We start from the raw sequence: 16,857 nt of genomic DNA, 5'->3' as shown, positions 1-16,857 counted from the left end.
CATTTTGGAAACCTTCAAAAGTGAAGAATTGAACCTGAGCACTACTAGTCAAACGAGAACGGCACACGGTGGAATGATTGCCTTTGCCAGGCTGAACAACTTACAATTTGTATCTCAATGATCGTCCGGATCTGCGTCCGGTCCGGACCTGATCCAAAATCTAATCAGCTTGTTCTTATCACCTATCCAACTCATCCACCTAATTTTGGCATAATTAATCTTGAACCTTTTGAAATATCTTGAAGTGAACAGGATATCTCAAAAAGTTGTGGACGCATTCTGGCGAAACTTGATGGACGAAGAAGAATCAATTTGATTTGATTTTAATGAAGATCTGGATCCGAGAATTTTTTCAAGTTCTTCTTCACCACTGAGAAATGGGACCAAAAATGATATACCGCATCGCATATTTGAAAAAGTTGTGGACGAGAAATGACACAACTTGGTGGATGAGTTGGTTAGCTACTTGGCCGAGAGCACCTGCCAACAAAATACTTATCTTTATTCTAAAGACATGATAGGGTCTGTCATGTCAACATGATAAAGCTGGCAAGTGTGTGCTCAGGTAGATGTCGCATCCCATGGATGGTGTACTCCGTCTGAGATGCAATGTGCTGCCTGCAAAGCATCGGGGTCGCAGTGTATCATCGGGTTCGGAATCAAACCCAGTCTGGACAGCTCGCAAGCAGGCCGATTCATGAATGTGTGTGCCGTCCCTCGGATGGACATAAAACTGGACGTCCCATCTGCAAGCATGAGTCGGTGGACGCTAAAGATCCCAACTGTGCCCTTCGGGAAAGTTGGTGAGTTATCACCGGCATCCTGAACACATTTCAAATTACTTCTCCAACTTACAGGAGGCCATGCATCAGCAGCAGCCAAACCTCCAGCAAATGATGCGACTTGCAACCATGTGCTGCATACAAATTTGAAAATTTCTTAGTGAGGTCCCAATAATCCCTTTTGTGTGAGGAAGGATGTGAACAATTTGGGGGTCTGTTTGTGTTTTTATCTGCAAAGGGTTAAAATGCAGCATTTATTTCAGAACAAAGGGCAGAACTTGGGAAACAAGAACAGCACTCGGGCTTCACCAGGTTGAACACTACATTTTGTTTCCCACCGATTCCCACTGGTAGGCCGGATCAGCATCCAAACCTGAACCAAGATTTAAACGGCTTATTCTTGTCACCGACCCAAATCATCCGCCAAGTTTTGTTATAATTCGTCCACCATTTTTTGAAATATCATGCTATGTATCATATTTGACACAATCTCTCAAGGGTGAAGAATCACTTCGGAAATTTAAAAATTGAGCATCCGGATTTGGTTCTTCACCAAAATATAATCAATTTGTCCATGTCACACACCCAACGTGTTCACCAAGTTTTGTCCAAATCGGTCCATAACTTATCGAGATATCCTGCTCACAGACAGAGAAACAATCAAACGGGGATTAAAACAAAACCTGCATCAACCTTCGGTGGAGGAGGTAACCAGAAATAATAAATGCGCAAGGTCAGAGACACAACAACAAAGGATTTAAGTAGATCGCAGGACTAATTCAATCGGACACGTGCAGCTTCTGTAACGTTGAAACAGGAAGCACCATCACTTCTTGAGAAGTAAAAAAAAAAAAATCATTTCTCGAGATGTAAAAAAAACTGATGTCAGAACAACTACACACAAAAAGGCACAACCATGTGTCAAAGTGGCAACCCATCTAGGATTGTGCCCAATATCCAAGGAGACTGCTTCGGCAACACCAACGCTCTGTACAGAGTATGATCCCAATGGATATATGCAGAGTGATCCACTGAGATATCTGCAAAAGCTCAAACATCAAGGCCCCAGAAAAGTCATGGCAACATGAACTAAGGGCAATCAATGGCAAGGAGGACATTGTGCTCACATACGATGTGACCATCCCGTCAAGTCTGAACATAAAAAAACAATGCATTGTTATAATACCCAGTGATTGGTCCAAAGATTGTGGGAATCAGAAAAATTACCCAGTGCCTTCACTATCTGAAAAATGAAGTCAAGTTGATTTGGAAGCTGAGGAGTCGAGAGAACATGGCAGCTGAGAAGCCAAGAAAGCATTGAATCATAGAGTTTGACGAGTTTAGAGAATGTGGAAGTTGTGGAGTCTAGAGAATGTGGAAGATGAGGTCTCAAGAACCTGGAAGTTGAAGAGTCTGGAGAACCTGGAAGTTGAAGAGTCTGGAGAACCTCGAAGTTGAGAAGTAGAGAAAACGTGGAACTTGAGGCGTCAAGACAATGTGGACTTTGAACAGTCAAGAAAGCATTGAATCATAGAAGTTGAGGAGTCAAGAGAACGTGGAAGTCAAGGAGTCAATAAAACATGGAATCTGAGCAATGCTTGCATTGTACCGGTAATCGTCAGAACAACTGTAAAGATAAAACGAAACCTCACTGAGATTGTGCGAGCAACATCAGGAAATGCTGGAACAAACAACAATCAGAGGGTTCAATGACAATCCTTAAAAGCTGTTGGAACAAAGACAGGAGAACAAAAGGATTTGTGAAAAACAACACAAGCTTGGTCCTCAAAATGTGATCCGAGTGAAAACAACAAAAAGGGCGAGATACTTTGGGACCTGGGAGGACTTCCTTCCTCTCCCTCACACAAGCTAAAAAAGATTTGAACCAAGGTGGAAAGCCTGGGAGAATCAAGATGAATAATTAAATCCGTTGAAAGATTTTAATTTTCCGTTGCAGATAATCTTTGGACTTTGGAGAAACATCATCTAAAAACGATAAATTATCAAAACAGTCTAGAGAAAGAGAGCTCTGCAAAAGATGAACACAAAGTAAATTGCACTTCATGTCAAGCAAAAAAAAAAACAGATGGAGGAACATGGACCACGAGCAATCTCTACTCATTCAGCATCCTCACTATGTTGTATCTTATTCATTTACATGCTTCTTCTTTTTTCATAAGTTGCAATGTTGGCTGAGAGCATGGATGTGTAACAGATACAATGCCCTCTGTCCGTTAAGGCATTAATTTGTAATTGGTTTGGGCTCACCTACTCTTCACAAAAGACACCATGGGATCTCTAATGCTGGCAGATGAGACTCCCGTTTAACGTCCATCCGAGGGACAGTGCACACATTGATGAATCACCCTGCCTGTGAAAAACGGGGATAACAGTTTATAGCTGTGTCAGGATTCAACCCCAGGGGAGACATAGTGTTGTAGATAGTAGAAAAATCGTGCAAATTATGATACAAGCATCAAATTTGGCATTTCTGTTCTGCAGGGCTTTCTGATCAAATCTGCTTGATTGGCCATTTGAAAATCCAAATTTTGAAGAAAAAAAAATTTGAAGTCACAGCTGGCTGAAATTGTTGAAGCGCAAGTGAACGTCCCAGACAGAGAACCAAGGGGAGATGCAGTCATCATTGATGGCTCAGCACTTATCAATGCCCTACCTCCACGCACTTCAAAGATATTTGATGACTATGCGAAAGAAGACATTATCCCAAAGGTGGAATCATATATTGTGCCAGGTACAAGAGGGTGGACGTAGTGTTTGATGTGTACAAGAAGTCAAGTCTGATGTCCGAGGCAAGGTCGAAAAGGGGGCAAGGAATCAGAAGAAGAGTGACAGGAACCAGTAAGACCCCAAGTAACTGGAGAAGCTTTCTTCGAGATGACAGCAACAAGACTGAGCTGTTTCACTTCCTTGCGGAAAAGATGTGTGAAGCACAGACGACAAGCACAGTCATTGTCACAAAAGGAGAAGATGTCATTAGCAACACAAGGAAGTCACTGGATGCTGTTTCTCCATGTTGTCATGAAGAAGCTGACACTCGAATATTTGTACACGCCAGGGATGCAACGAGGGATGCAACTACGGTTGGTAGCAAGTCCATTATCATTAAGGCTAATGACACGGACGTACTAGTCAAAGCAATATCTGTATTGCCATCCTTACAGGAACTAGGTCTTGAGAACATGTGGATTGCCTTTGGCCAAGGAGCCAAGGCGCGATGGATTCCAGTCCATGAGGTAGTTTCTGCAATAGGGCCTGAGAAAGCCAGAGGGATCCCATACTTCCATGCGTTCACTGGATGTGATGTCATGTCTGCCTTCCGCGGTAAAGGGAAGAAAACTGCATGGCAGACTTGGAACGTCTTTGATGATGTTTCTGAAACATTCACCAATCTCAGCCAGCATCCAACATTGATTCGTGATCTTGACTTTTTTGAAGTTTTTTTTTTTTTAATTTTTCAAAATTTGGATTTTCAAATGGCCAATCAGGCAGATTTGATTAGAATCCCCTGGAGATCAAATGTTCCAAATTTGATGCTTGTATCATCATTTGCACGATTCCTCTCAAAAATTGCTGTTATCTGCCCCACTAACAGCTGAGAGGAGAGTTTACACCATCCTGCCAGCCATTTACAAGCTGAAAACAAGTTGTCCAACATCATTTTTTTTCTGATGTGGAAATGGCTTTTGAAGAGCTTGTGTGGAGGTATGCTTTGTGTTGGCTTAATGTTTAGGGTGGTGGGCTTGGGATCCCAGGGTCCTGAGTCAAATCCTGCTCAGACATTGAATTAAAACCAGGTGGGGTTGACTCTGCCTGTCATCCTTCTGAGGTCAGCAAAATGAGTACCATCTTGCTGGGAAGATTGAGCTATTTGAGTCTCCTGCGTCGGAGTGGTGACCTGTCCAGGATTGTGCCCAATAGCACAGGAGACTGCTTCAGCAGTACCAACGCTCTGTACAGAGTATGGTCCTAATGGATGGATGGATGTGTGCTTGTGACAAGCACAAGATTATGACAATGAACAAAAATTATGTAAAACATGAAAATGGAACCATTAACTCAATGAATTTGAAAATTAAGTAGTTTTGGGCCATGTTCTTTTTCTGGTTTTCATCAATGATCTCTCCGACTCTTTGGAAAATCCTCTTTTCGTCCGGCAGATATGGGAATGGATTGTACCTTTGATGATACAAGCATGAGCTTTGGCACACTGTGAGAGCATGTCCGAAGGAAGATATTTAACTATAGGGCCATCGCAGAATTGTCCTGTGGCCATAATGGCCACCACCGGTTGTTATTTTACCAGTAGCTCAGGTTTTCGACTACCTAGGATATTGATTCTGGTGGCTAATCGTACATTTTCAAGGATGAGGAATGCAGTGGTACTATTTACAACATGCTATAACTACTCTAACAACTACCTAACTACAAAAAACTACATATATCTAGCTTTCAGGGAAATAAATAATAGTAAAATTATAAACTCATTTAATATTGGTGGAGTTATACATGTACATGTTTTGAAACTGTGACATATTCATGAGAGTACAATGCAGTCTTCGCAATGTTTCCTTTATAATATTTGGTAGTTTATTTATATGAGCACACAGTTCATGAGATTATGCTGTATCTTGCAAATCAATAGTGCATGTCCCATTGTTGTTTGACATGTTAGTGGTGAGGGCAAGTCTACGACAGTCCTTCCATTATTAACCAGGTATGGCCTTCCATGGTAATAGTACAGGTTTTCAATGAAATGTAATGTTAGTTTCGAGAACACAGTCCACCACAGTGGCAAAGGGCAGTGCACTGAAGTGCTGCCTTGACACATTTGCACTGTCCTCTGCACCCCTTTTTGCATCCACAGCATATGAGTTCTCGACAGGCCTGGGTCTCTTCTGGCAGTGTGGTCCAGTGAACTTCCCATCCACCTGTGTCCTTCTTCTTCCACCCCCAGTCACCTGGGGATGGGAGTTCCGGGACTGCAACCATCGTATGTCCCCTGCAGTGACCAGCTTGGTAGGCAGCCCTCTTTGTGTGCTGAATCAGTGCTGCTTGTGTTGGAGGGAGTCCTTCAATGTCTCTACCTTTCTGGGTGAACAGCTGATTGCGTGCCTGATTGACTGATTCCAGGCTGTTAGTGCGGTCATAGAGAAATACCATGAATCGCTCCAGAGACTCCATCCAGTTGTCTATGGTGTCTGGGGTGGCAGCCAAGGCACAGAAGGCTTGAGTGACATCATCAAAGGCTAGATGATCAAAGCTCTGGCTAGATGAACTGCATCATTGTCAGCATCGTGATCACATGCTTTCCCTAATGCAGCACCAACATCCTCATTGCACACGAGCACCACATCATGACCCTGCTTGTGAGCGTCCATGTCTGGGAAGTAACCCAGTATTCTGTTCTTGAGTTTAGTGGAGTGTACACGCCCCGTCACGTGTGCCCCCAGTTGTTCCAGCCTGGTACTGTACAGATTCACCAAGTCTGTTAACTTGAACACCGGTGCAACCATCTTGTCCATGCGCACTTCCTCAATATCGGCGACAAGTCCAGCGAATGCAATTCCATGGTTAAGTGTCTACATTAGATTATTGTGCCTTTGTGTCCCTTGCTTTATTGTACAGAGAGGCAAGACACTGAGCATGGTACTTAGCCTCTTGGGCAATGAGATCTCCAACACTGAGTTTGGATAGGAGGTGTTTGTCCTGCAGTTTGAGAGCACACTGTCTCACACGAATGTCAGGTTCGAATGTTGATGCATTACGCAAAGCATCTCTTGCTGCAGATTTGCCACAGAAGAAGCATGTGTCTGTTGAATGAGTTTCATGTTCAATGCTCTGATGGGTGAACTTGTGGGTTTCTGGGTCATCATCGTGGTGTGTTTCCTCTTTTCGGCCCTCTGAAGTTTTGTTTTGTTATACTGCAGTCTGCAGAAGTCATGCTATTTGGCTTTGTGAACCCAGAATGCTGTCTCGATGCCCTGACCCTCATCCAGTTGTGACAGTTTTAATGTTCTTGGCAGGCAACTGATCTTGTCGAATGCTACAAGATGCTCAGCTATGGTCCTGTATCCTGCCCCATCTGTGTCACTTGCTGAATTATATGGACATGTCAGCATCTCATCTGTTTCTTCCTGACACAGAACACATTTGTTCCAGTCTGTGGTCGGGCACTGTTTACCTGATGAGCTTGGCTCATCAGGGTCCACCACCTTGTATAGTTTGGCCATTGTCCCTATGCACTATGCTACTTTAGAACAGTATCTACTAGTTATAATATGAGAACAGTATGTACTAGTTATACCACCACCACTCTACCATGAGCTGAAATCTCTAGGAAAATATGTTGGCTGCCACCACAGTCACAGTCCAGGTCAACTGAAAGCATACAGATATACATGCAGATTAGGCGTTGTTACTCGGTGTACACAAGTACACAAAAGCTGTACTAACAACATAGATGATCATTGTTGTTGTGATGTTATTATGATGTTCTGTGTGAATATGCAGCAAAATATATGAATACACATAAACATAATTATGAGGACAGCACACAACTCATGGGCTGATTCTGAAATTCCAGAAAATGTGCATAACTCTGCTAATATTTGATGGTTTTACTATTATTTAATTCCCTGAATGCTAGATATATGTAGTTTGGTAGTTGCTAGCATGTTATAAATAGTACCACTGCATTCCTCATCCTTGAAAATGTACGATGAGCCACCAGAATCAATATCCTAGCTGGTCTAGAACCTGAGAAACTGGTAAAATAACAACCGGTGGTGGCCATTTTGGAAAATGTCCACCATTTTGGCCACAGGACAATTCTGCGATGCTCCGATAGCTAAATATCTTCCTTAGGGCATGATCTAACAGTGTGCCAAAGTTCATGCTTGTATCATCAAAGGCACAATTCCCCCAAATATTTCACTTATCTGCCGGACTATATATTGTTGCGGAGCCGGGCGTCGGCCGCGGGCACGACCGCGAGATGGAGCCACAAGTCGGCTCGACCGATCGCCCGGAATTCAGATCGTACTTCTCCGGAGAATACGGGTCCTTTGCTTTGGACCGTGAAGCGTCAATATTTCCACCACGTGGTACAGGGTTATTCGCCAAATCTCAAAATACCTAGAGACCACGTGGCGATCTACCGAGTCTTCACACCCTCGACGGCACCCGTATGGAAACGAGCCGCTTCGCGCGCTCGTTCCGTGTGCGATTCCAAGCGGTTTAATCGCCGAGAACCGTCGGTCCCGATTGTCCCGTTATAACGGCAATGACCAGCTAATTCCCCGACACGCGACACGCTCAGTCAATGAAAGAATAGACGCGAACGAGCTGAAAACATTTTACAAATGGGGGTTTATTTATACAAGAGGTGGGGAATGAGGGAAGCATGTCAGGCAAGAGCTAAACCGAATAATAGAAAGGCAAATAATGTACAGCAAAGCACTTATACAATTACTACTTAGAGGACGGGCCCACACACACACATACACACACACACACACACACACACACACACACACACACACACACACACACACACACACACACACACACGAAGTGGTGGCTGACGCCTTTATTTCGACCTTCAGCTCGGAGGATAGTGGAGCTGCAGACCAGGGTCTATTTTGGACCTGTCCACCTCATGCGGTCTTCAGCGGCTCGATCCGCAGAGGAGGACGAGGACCAAGGCGAGAGAAGGCCAGCCCGACGAGCCCAGCAAGATGACCACCCCAATGGCGACCACCACGCCAAGAAGAAGTCCCCCCTCCAAGACCAGCCAAGACGAGATGTGATGTCCCACGAGATGTGATCTCCCACGAGATGTGATCTCCCACGAGATGTGATCTACAACGAGATGTGATCTACCACGAGATGTGATGTACCTCATCAAGATCAGGGCCCGCGTACTTATTCACCCTGTTTCGGGGGAGGGGGGGGACGTCTCTGCCCTCTCCGTTCTCGATCTGAGGTGGTGAAGCCCCTGATTGGCCAAGGAGCCCACCCCTCTCATTCTGGGCGGAGTCCCGATCTGAGGTGGTGAAGCCCCTGATTGGCCAAGGAGTCCACCCTTCTCATTCTGGGTGGAGTCCCGAGCGAATTCCTGCCAACGTTCGTGGGTTGAACGCACGAAGAACAATGGCGCCGGTCAGAGTGAGGGGAACATGGAAAAATAAAAGAAAAACCCTATCAAAGTAACTCACAGCGAATTTACATTTATTTACCCATTCGACAAGGGAAAGTAAGCTATCTATAAAACACATACTTACCAATATAACTAATCTATCGGACCTTAATGTTGTGTGCGATAGGTTTCCAAATTCATAACAATATTACCACTCCCGCCCCTCTTGTCTCATGCCCCCCTAGCTGTGTGTTGTGTGTTAGCTCTCATACGAACCTCGACAATGTGTACAAAACGTCTGCCGTTTACATTAATACTTGTGTGGCAGCTGGAAACGCACCTAGAAAATCTAGTCGAGTGAAAATGGAAAGCTTAGGCCTCGTGTTCAGTGGAAAGGTAAGTGAGCATAAACTCTTACAAGTGCTGCATTCACTGGTGAAAGTACTACAAAACCTTAAAGAAGAGATTATTAGTCTTGCCCCGAAGGGGATGCGAGACTATTGTCGTGTGTGCGTGTGTGCGTGTGTGCGCATGTGCGCACGCGTCCGCATCTATATATTTTTGCTTTAAAAATGGTTTTCTCTGCAATCCCATCGTGAATCTTTAAACCAAGGACGGACTCCCCATGGAGAATATTTTAGTGCTAAGTCTGATGTGATGGGTCACATGGTATGGTAGCCATATTGGATTAAAGGGAAAAAATTGGAAATTATTTTCTCCGAACCCACTTAATGTAAAAAAATTGAGTTCCTCAAGGCTGCGTAATCGCAAATGTCATCAACTCGCCATGAGGTATATCGGGTGATAATGATGATGCTATCGGTGAAGTGGTATTCCAGCCATAATTGGTTGAATTGAAATCCTTATCAGAAAAATCTGAAACTTCATATATCTGATCTATGACCGGATGTGAGTGAAGAATTAAATTTGAGACGTTCATAACTCATGCCAAGAACATGTGACATCATAGGGTGCATGGATGGTACACGTATATGGTCATCGTAGCAGTGGGCCATATTCATAGCGTGTTCAGTTAAACACGGTGTTTCCGTTCAGAATGAATGTGTGAGGCGAGACTATGTGCTCTACAAGTTCCGTTCTAGTTTTGAAAAGTCATTAAACATCCAATAAATGACAACAATGAAGGCATTTCTGGTTGCTCAGAATTCTGCTGCTGCTGCTGCTGCTGCTGCTGCTGCTGCTGCTGCTGCTGCTTCAGTTCGATTATACCCAGTGTGTGTACACAATGTATGTCAGCAATAGCGCGTAAGCATGCGATGGATGCTTCCACTGTGTAAAACTATGGTGGATGTGTATGGTGATTACAATTCTTGAAAATGTCTTCCCCCTAGGTCCACCAAAAAAAGACTCTGAGCCGACAAAGCAGCCTTGGCCCCTTGCTCCTCATCGCCACGAGCTGCCGAGTTGGCCCAGCCGCCCTGGAAAGCGGCCACGCCTACCTAATCAACCTGCGGAGCGGAAGCCCGATTTCACCAGCTCTCTTCCCACCATTTGCCAAGGGAACTTTGATACCGTAGCTTTGCTGCGAGGAGAGCTGTTTGTTTTCAAGGTGCTTCTTGCATCCCCATGCACTGCTTTTAATTCCTTCTATCGACTGATATTAATTGGTACTTTATTGACATCAGGACAGGTGTTAATGTAAACCAGTTAAAATACATGTGACTGTTTCACAATGCCTCTTTTGTAAGGAGATTCATGGTAATGGCCTGTGGAGATATTTCTGTTGATTGATAGTTCAATTTCCTTAAGTTTTTCTCCCACCTGAATTCATTCTTCCGAGAAAGTGGTTAATTTTTCATGAGAATGAGACTGCTAGATTTTCCAGGATTCAAAGACCTGTTCCATTCATCCGACCAGTATCTAATCAATTCTAGATCAGAAAGTGACGCGGCTACTGTCTGCCTGTCAGTGGGGTGGGATATTAAACGACACAATATGGAGTCACCTGCAAAAAGAAAGTTTTTTTTTTTGGAGCATGGGAGGCAGTTTATTTAGACGAGGAACAAGACTGGGCCTGAGAAAGTGACTTCAGGCAGCCCAGCTTCCAATGGGTGAGGATGGGAGAGGAGATGGATTCATTGATAGCAATGCATTTGATGATTGCACAAGTTAAGTGGAGGAAGTCAGAAAGTTATGTGTGGAGGTGGTCTTGTCGTATGTCAGAGGCAGCAAGCTTCACAAGCATAGCAGGATGTAGACTGTGTCGAATGCTTGAGATATGCCAAAGAAGACAGTCCTGACCTCTTGTTTGATATTAAGGGCCTCTTGACCATTCCTGAGAGAGGAGCACCAGTATGTCCAAAGTTGAGTGGCTGGGATGGAATCCAAACTGATGCCAGATATTGCGCTGTTTGAAAAGAGGAAAGACTTGAGCTCAGCAGTGATGATGGATTCCATGACTTTGTATAAAATTGGAAATAAGCTTACAAGCCTGTAGTTGAAAGGATCTGTTATTGCACCCTTCTAGTCTATGGGAGTGATGTTTGCTGGCTTGCATGCAGAGGGGAGAGGGCCAAAGGAGAAGAACAAACTGAATAAGGCAGTTGGAATAAGAGCAAGAACGGCAGAGCATAAGAGAAGAACATGGGCACTGATGCCATCTGGACAGATCACCAAAATAGGGTCAAGACTGGATGGAAGTTTCTCTACCCACTCGGGTCAGAATGACACAAAGGCCAGTCGACATTGGTGTAAGATGGGAACATGGCTGAGATGTGTTTGGTACATGAGATTTGGAGACATGAAGTTGAAACATTCTCTCTATAGCAGATGGTGATTCTGTTTGAGGTGAGCGTCGAGGTAGAATGGGAGCATACCCCAGAGAGGGGCTTGACAAGGTGCCACCATGACTTTGAAATAGTCTACTTGGAGAATTCAGCTTTGAGATGCTTACTGTCTTGCCTCAGGATGGACACATGTTATTTACTCCCTCAAGGAATGATCTAAAGTTGATCTCCGTCGAATTATCCTTCCATGTTGAAAAGGCAAGCTGTTTGACCACAACTGTGTTGCCAGAAGAGTCTTTGTACCTGGGGTGAGAAGATAAATCGTTTAGTCAGGAGGAATGGAATAATCAATTGCAAGAGATTGAGGTGGCTTTTGTGAAAGTGTTGTTATGTTTGTGGGGTAGATTGAGGATCTTCATAATAAAGGTAGAATTGTATAGAGTAGCATGGTCTGTGGACAAGCAGGAGATGATTCAATGTGATTTAAGTAGGGAAACTGTCAGCTTAAGTTGTTACATGTCACCGCACGTGGGGAGGTGCTGTGTTAATTCGGGCGGGTTAAAGCCAATTTATCCCAGTAGGCGATTGCCCCCTGTGACCTTTTCCTATGGTTTTGCATTTACAAGACCGGCGATAAGAAGGAATCACATCCTTAAAACAACAACAACTGAGCCGAACGTTCCAAGCAGGCGAAACCCCCAAGCAGCCTCCAGGAATCACAACTAGCAAACCATGCCGCTGGGATGGATGAGGGATGGGTATGAGGTCAGAAGGTTCAGGGGAGAGGAGAGTTGTGTGAGGTACGCGGTGGAGACAAAAAAGGATCGAGCTCACTGGCTTCCCCTTGACACAGTGAAGAAGGCTGCACGATTCTCGTGTTTGTACTGAGGAAAATTTGTTCATGGGCTGGAGCAAAATGCTAGACATTGACTTGTTCGGCTGAGTCGTGAAGCATGTACATTTCTGAGGATTGAAGAAGAGCGTACCTCGTGGCCTTATCACAGGGCCTCAGAAATCGTCTCCTCGTATGGTCGAGGAGGAAGGTGGGCGATCGTGATGAACGGACCTGGTGCAAGAGAGGAACGGTCGTCATATTCGCTCGTGAAAAGAAGCTGCATGGCGGTTTCTGAACCCTGGCATTGAATACCACCGCACGATTGCCTCAAGTATGTTTCCCACCCAGAGAGCGGCTCAGTGCCATTTTGGGTGCAGTTTCCTGTGCAGGACAACATGGTTCAATCGTCAAGTTCTAAAATCTAAAGGATAATCTCTGGACAAAGCTAAGTGCCAGAATAAAGGGAGGGATTGCCTTTTATTTTATCTTTCCCCTTGTCTGTTTTTTAACTGTGTGTAGAGGAGTCTCTCTCGACTTTAGGCTGTAAATTGCGTCACGTTTCATTTACCTCATGCTTTGATTTATTTTCATTATTACGCTTTGATTTGTTCCTCTTATGAATACTTGATTTATGTTAATTAAACCCCTATTTATTAAGATTGCTTGTATCTGTCTATTCGTTGTGGGTTCGAGTATAAACCCTTGTCTTCCATCCTGGTGAACGCGTCTGGTACATGCTTTGCCGCCCTCCCGTCCCCCACATGCATTAATCTCCAGGGATCACGTGTTCGCCTCCAAAGTAGAACCGTTTGGCTCTCCGTCCATGTCGGTCTTAACTGGCATGGACATGACAGTATTTCCATGTGAAATCAATTTGAGATGCAGTGGAGATGATGGCCCGATCCTTTTGTTAAATGACAGGTTATCAGCCCTGTTAGTTGGCTGATGTGAAGAGCCAAATTTAGTGGTGCTGAGGTTGTTCCCTCACAAAATCCAGTGAAATATGCGCTTTGACAAGAGCATCGGGAAGCCAACAAGGGCGGAGGAACCGGAGAGGTTGGATGGAAAGTTCAGCATTCCTCAGAATGGCAGAGAGGATGTGCCATTATCAAAGATGTGTGTTGGGAAGTTTATCGATTGGGTCAGACCCACATTGTCGTGAAAAGCCTCGGTGACAATGACAAGGCTGGTTATTGAGAAGCTGACATCAACGACACCCAGTGTGTTCTGGGAAGTAACTCCCCCCCCCCCCACCCCAAGGTAAACATACATGTTTGGATGATGTCATGTACTTTGTTTTCTGTTGTCCCTATCTGCCTGGGAGTGTGTGAGACAGCTCTTCCATGAGTTTTATAAACTGCACAAAACAATTTCTTAGCAAGGACATCTTGACTATTGCTGGACCAAACTGTTAGGGAAGGTGAAGGAGGAGCAGTGGCTCACCGAGTGTGGGCAGCAGGAAGCAGGTGGAGAGCGTGGGGGTGGGGGGGGGAGGAAGAGGGAGAGGGAGATGAGGGGCGGTAAGATGTGGGGTGGTGGTACAGACATGAAAGTTAATGGCTGTGAGGCTGCACAATTTGCATGCCGAGTTTTTCCTCTTCATGCAAACTTTTTTTTTCAAATGAAGAGAGTCATCCTGATAGGGTTGAAGGAAATTAGCATTGTAGGTTCACAACGATGAGATATGGGTTTGAGTGCTTGCGAGAAATGGAACATTAAGTGTGTGAAGAAGAAGAAGAAGAAGAAGGAAAAGCTGTCTGGTGACATGGCATTTGGAGAGAACAGTAAAGGGAGATGTGAAGTCAATAAAAATATATTTTATAAGAATAGTTGAAAAGAATCAAAAAGCAATTGTATCTCTCAAGAAGAGAAACTGCACACATGACTGACTGACTTCCTGCACTCTCCTTAGCCAACGTGTCTCTCTCAACGGAATCCTTTAATCTCCTCTCCCTGTCAAGGATGGAGTGCCCCAAGGCAGTGCTCTGGGCCGAATCCTATTCTTAATCTTCATCAACCCTCTCTCTGACTCTCTGTAAAATCCCCTTTATCTATTTGTTGATGACTCCACCCTCTACCGTAACATCCCTCATCATTTCGATATGCAGGCAGCAACCTCTTCCCTCTCTTCAGACCTTGATAGAATTGCATGCTCGTTAAACACTTAGAATATGTCTTTCAATGAATATAAATCTCTCTCTCTCTCTCTCTCTCTCTCTCTCTCTCTCTCTCTCTCTCTCTCTCTCTCTCTCTCTCTCTTTCTCTCTTTCTCTCTCTCTCTCTCTCTCTCTCTCTCTCTCTCTCTCGCTTGGCACGCACGTGCAAACGCAAGGGGCTGTTGCTCAGTCTCTGGCGGTACGTGTGGAGCCTGTGTTGCTTTCTCTCTTCTTATCATCTTCTCCTCTCTCTAATGTATTTTTTGGGGGTGTTCCTTGTGTATAAATTGTTGTCAATGCTTTATCGATTACTTGAAAATTGAATTGGTTTCTTCTCTTCTTTTTTCCACTCTTGTATATAATCCTTTGCTTTGTTGTATTGAATTTTTACCTTTTATACTTTTTTGTAATAAAAGGACATAAAAGTCAAAGTCACTCTCACTCTCACTCTCACTCTCACTCTCACTCTCTCTCTCCAAAAGCACTCTCTCTCTCTCTCTCTCTCTCTCTCTCTCTCTCTCTCTCTCTCTCTCTCTCTCTCTCTCTCTCTCTCTCTCTCTCTCTCTCTCTCTCTCTCTCTCTCTCTCTCTCTCTCTCTCTCTCCCCCCGAAAGCACTCTCTCTCTCTCTCTCTCTCTCCCCGAAAGCACTCTCTCTCTCTCTCTCTCCCCGAAAGCACTCTCTCTCTCTCTCCCCGAAAGCACTCTCTGGCAAACCCTGCTATCTACTTTATAAACAATCATCTTGAAGAAGTTCATTCACTCAAACCTTTGGGCCTCACTATCAGACATGATCATTCTTGGTTGAACCACACCTCTAAGTTGGCCTCCAAAGCCTGTCACCAACTGGGCATCATGCAAAGTCCTTCCTTGGTACACGTGAACTCTTATCCACCGACAAGGCCTTCATCCGCACCTTGATGGAGTACTGCTTTCCCCTCTGGGTTGGCTCCCCTTCCTCACATCTTGCTCAGCTTGATGCCGTATAAACCAAAGCCTTTAATATTAATGGCATCTCGCGCCATGAAGCCGAGTCTATGGGCTTATCACTTTGCCATCGCAGTCTGGTCGGTGGTCTCTCTGTCTTCTACTGCCTCCTTTATGGTCTTGCACTCTCTGCACTTTCTGTGCTCTGCCACCCCCCTCCCCCCTCCCCCTCCCTTTCCCACCAGGTTTCTGCTGGGTGCACATGGTTCGTCCACCATAAACTTTCTTCTGGTGAAAATCCCAAAATCCAGGATCACAGCTCACCTCCATTGATTCATTCCTCTCTTCTCCCACCTGTAGAATGAACTTGCACATTTTATTCAATCTCATTCTTCCCTCTTTTTTTCAAGACACCTATTCACCACCATCTCAGATCTTCCACCATCCAAAACTATGATCTTTTCTTCCCCAAATAACTCTCCCAAAACCCACCTCTCTACAGCTTACCTGTTTTTCATTGCTGAGAGATTTCCCCTATGACCCCCCCACTCCCCGGGGGGGGGGGGGTTTCTTCAAAAGTGTGGTGAAAATAAAGGTTTATCAAATTGCATAGGTACCGTTTTGTGGTCATCCTTTATATAAAAGAGTGAGAAAGAAGTAAGGAGGAGGCAATTGATGTTAAAGAACAAAAAATGTGCTAACTAAAAGAGCAGAATGAGTTTTGGGGATTTCTTGGGTTTTTATATTTTTGCCTTGAAAAAGGGCTTTTGCCCAAAACTTCATTGCTCATTCTTTTGCTCATTCTTTCCCAGGGTCATGGGTCAAAACGGGGACAAAAAAAAAATTAAAAACTCAAAATTTGATATTGGGGCAATCCTGGTGGAATTTTATGCCATCTTTCAAGCATACCTCCATCGACACATGGTTAAGAAAATGAGTGGTACTTATGGTATGCAAGTACCTCTTCTTTAAAATGTACGAGACCAAACTCAATGGTGCATTGTCGCAAATCCCCAAGCTTCCTACCTCAAGCAAAATAAAAAGATGGCATGAAGTTCCACCAGGATTGACCCAATATCAAATTTTGTGTTTTTAATTTATTTTTCCCTGTATTGACCCCTGTGACCTAAATCCCTTCTCTCTAGGGTTTCAACCGAGGGTCAAATCTAAAAAAAATCGTTATTTATTTCATGCGTCCCCCAATGTTGATTGTTTATACAAAGTTTCTTGAAAAGATGTTTAAAAATGTGCCTG

At 44.3% G+C, this 16,857-nt stretch overlaps 1 protein-coding gene across 2 annotated transcripts in view; it reads left to right on the top strand.

The window, feature by feature from the left end:
* The window catches only part of LOC147022371 (matrix metalloproteinase-16-like), an 80,417-nt gene that overhangs the window by 47,193 nt on the left and 16,367 nt on the right, over nt 1-16,857 (top strand). For both annotated transcript variants that reach the window (XM_085893216.1, XM_085893217.1), the window contains one exon: nt 10,293-10,510. In XM_085893216.1, coding sequence (XP_085749342.1) covers nt 10,293-10,510 — 218 coding nt within the window. The remainder of the gene's footprint in view (nt 1-10,292; nt 10,511-16,857) is intronic.

This window comes from Eptatretus burgeri, chromosome 8 (genome assembly GCF_056783735.1).
Source record: "Eptatretus burgeri isolate ZD-2024b chromosome 8, Ebu_testis_v1, whole genome shotgun sequence".
NCBI classification, from domain to species: domain Eukaryota; kingdom Metazoa; phylum Chordata; class Myxini; order Myxiniformes; family Myxinidae; genus Eptatretus; species Eptatretus burgeri.
Note: the sequence above shows the minus strand (reverse complement) of the source record. Positions and strands in the feature narration are given on the sequence as shown.